The following is a 3,302-nucleotide window of genomic DNA, read 5'->3' on the forward strand; positions in this document are numbered from 1 at the left end:
GATGTTAAGGATGAGCGTGACCAATCAAATAATTTACAAAAGTCATGTTCTTTCTAGCAATATAATGAAATTTGTGAGCTTCTCTCCTTCCCTTCTACTTATTTCATAATCATTCTTGCCAGCAAAGCATTGAAATTACTTGCAAGTAAATTTAAATTCAACCTGTACACTTAGGACAAGTGTAATTTTTCTAGTATTTAAAAATGGTTAAAGAACTTATACATCATAAAAATTCCCAATAGCTCATAAATTGTCCCCTTTGTAGAAATGAACTTTCACAATATTATCAATACTAAATTTCTGAAATCGGACATTTAGGACCAACCCAATACTATATACATCAACCAAAATAACTTTAAATAAAACATATTAATTGATGGAGGCTTAACAACTAGACTACTTAGGAATTGATGGCCGGACAACCTTCAACCAGCACTCCAGGCGCTGTAGGACAACCAGCAAGCGGGCAATAATCATCCGCAACACCTCCCCACCAATCCATCCCGCTGATATCATTAAACTGTAGAGCGAAAAAGATGAAAATTCCCATAAATGCTACTCCAGCATCTAAAGCCGCAGACATTACATAGGTGTGCCTTGCCCACCAGTCTTTATACCTCTTATAGATATAATAATTGAAGAAAACGCCCACTGCACCCCACATGATGAAGTTCACAGAATGCGTAGGAATGAGTCCACCTGCACCCGCTATGATCAAGGGGATGTGGATATATTTGAGCAGTTTGTTCCTTGGGAAGATCTTTGACAGCAACCAGAAGGGAATGGGTAGCAGTAAACCAAATAAGAAGAAGAAGTTCAGAGCTGAATAGTGCCCAAGTTTTCCAAACATTCTCACTGGACCAACCAGCCCCCATATTATGGATGCGTTGTAGAAGACATCATCGTTCGGGCAAGTCCATGGGCTACCTTCAGGAAGGTTTTTTGGATCACATATATGCTTTACTGTGTCAAGAAGAAACCATGCTGTTGCAAAGTAAACTGAAGATGCTATCATTGTGCCTGTCAACTTTTATTTTTGCCACAAACAAAATATTATGACATGTTAGTGAACTCACAGTAAAAGCGAATTTTGTGCTGGATTAACATGAGCTAATTATTGAGCTGTACATGATTGATCTATTTTTTGACAAAAATTGTGTTAACTGAATGTGATCAGTTAATGAATGTGACTACATTTATATCATTTGAAATATTATGATTTATTCATCTTGGAAAAATTGAAGTTTCTAGAATGGGAGTAATTCCGCTTGTGCTGAGTTACCTGCACGATGAACATGGACTTTGGGGGGATTTTCATGTAATGTCCAAGGTTTAAGTCACTGAGAAGGGTAAGTGCCTGGGACATGCTTATGGTTCCATATGTTTTGAATGTCACATTTGCCATAGGATTTCCTGGTAATATTAGACCAAAAATGTACTCTGTAATGACATTTAGCCCAGGTGCCTGCATACTAAGTAGAAAAATTAAGTCTTCCAAACAAAAGATCTAATAAGAAAATTCTTCTTATGAGTATGATCATGATTTTATTATTATAAGCGTTCCTTTATATACTAAGTATAATAATTTTATTTTATTTTTTTTATAATAATACATCGAGCATTACCTGATTTGTGGTAGCCAAAATCACTCCAATAGGTAATGTGAAGAGTAGAGCTATGAAGCAAGCAAATAACACTCCCCACCATGGGAGCTGTAGTTGAATGTGAAACCTTTCGCAAGTGAAGATGGAGAGCCCAATAACCGTTACTAGAAGAAGATAGAACCACCATTGAGGCACAGGCTCATAATTTCTCTTCATCAATCTTGTGTGAACATCTTCTGTCTTCTCCTTAGCATATTCTTTACTACTTTGCCACATCTTCCAAATATTCCTAATAAATTTAGCAATATAAGTAATCTTAAAATATGCTTTTTAACATATAGCCTAAGTTTTGTTTAAACATACCTTCCATCATGAAGAGCAACATGCATGATTGACGCAGTCAGAGATGCAAAGCTCATTCCATAGAGCAGAGCAAAAGTAATGCTTATGTTTATTTTACTATAGTTTTCTTCTTCTTCCACATTTAAAGTGAATGTGTCGCTGTTTATGATTCTTGTGGTGTTGTAAGCATGGCCAGCGTAATCGAAGACATGAGAGGATATTATAGGGAATCGTTTGGCATTGTAAGTGTTGGTCCAATAGCCAATTGGGATCAACACATAAACCCCTATGAAAAAGCCGAACAATATGTTGAAGATTGCCGTTGCAGGTGTGGCCAATGGGCTGCCAAGGAAGCCTGCGACGGTGGACCAGTCGATTCCGAAGGATCCAAGCCCAAGTCCTTTCAATCCGGATCCAATCTGTTGCATGGTGATTGATTTCTTGAAGATCAAGCAGAGGACAGAAATGGTTGAGACTGCAGGGAAAATGAAGCCTGGGATGGTATAGTATGCAAAGCTTGTGATGAAGACCACTATGAAGAACTGGAACCTTGTCATGGTTCCCTTCTTTCTCTCCTCCTTTAGATGCAGCGCTCTATAAAAGTCATTAGTTGAGCAATTAGTTGGACATTCTATATGATAATCTTCAACTGTAGTCCAAAATTATAAGAAATATTACTTGAAAAGAGAGACTTGAACAAGGTTTGCTGGCCACCACATATATGGAGATTCCACCAAGTACTTTCGGTAAATTCCAGCCAAACCGTAGCCAACCAACTGTCAGTTTTTAAAACAAAATTGCATCAGCTAACAAGAATGCATTTGTTGATGCAAAATATCATCCTCACCTGTGTGGTTTGTGCTAAAAGGAAGGCACCCATGGGATGAATCATTCTATGGTAGAATGCCCGCACGATAGTAACAATGTGAATCGCATAGAGACCTCCCGCACCAGCACTCGCAAAAATAGTGATGAGACAATGCTCCTTCATTGAAAAAGGTCCTGGATTTAGGGAGAATGACCAGTCTGTTCGGGGGAGGCGTATTTCTCTCTTTGGGAGCGTTGTTGATAGAAATCTTCCTAATGGAAGTGCGACGATCTGTATGCAGACTGATCCTATGCTGAGTTGGTTTGTTCTGTAGCCAAAGAACATGTTTGCGAAGGAGAGGAGCAGGCATGATGTCACACCAATCAGCCATGTGCGAAATGTTAGTGCAGGGATTTTTGGGTTGTCTGTTGGATCCACTGTCAGCCTCACCTCTTCTATGGGATGCTCGTTCTCCTCCACTGTAAGAAGCTCATTTTGTCACTTTTTTTCTCTCTCCTCTGTTCTCTCTCCTTATATATATATATATA

The 3,302-nt window shown here is 38.6% G+C and overlaps 1 protein-coding gene across 1 annotated transcript; it reads right to left on the reverse strand.

Annotated features, from left to right (window-relative positions):
- Nucleotides 1-243: 243 nt before the first annotated feature.
- LOC110038917 (oligopeptide transporter 1-like) lies at nt 244-3,233 on the reverse strand (the record flags this gene model as incomplete). Its single annotated transcript, XM_020743843.1, is given in 6 exon segments — nt 244-1,027; nt 1,283-1,465; nt 1,626-1,893; nt 1,968-2,540; nt 2,625-2,722; nt 2,794-3,233. Coding segments are annotated over 6 exon segments (2,189 nt in total), but the record flags the coding sequence as incomplete, so codon positions are not given.
- Nucleotides 3,234-3,302: the final 69 nt, after the last annotated feature.

This window comes from Phalaenopsis equestris, unplaced genomic scaffold, assembly GCF_001263595.1.
Source record: "Phalaenopsis equestris unplaced genomic scaffold, ASM126359v1 Scaffold234323, whole genome shotgun sequence".
NCBI lineage: Eukaryota > Viridiplantae > Streptophyta > Magnoliopsida > Asparagales > Orchidaceae > Phalaenopsis > Phalaenopsis equestris.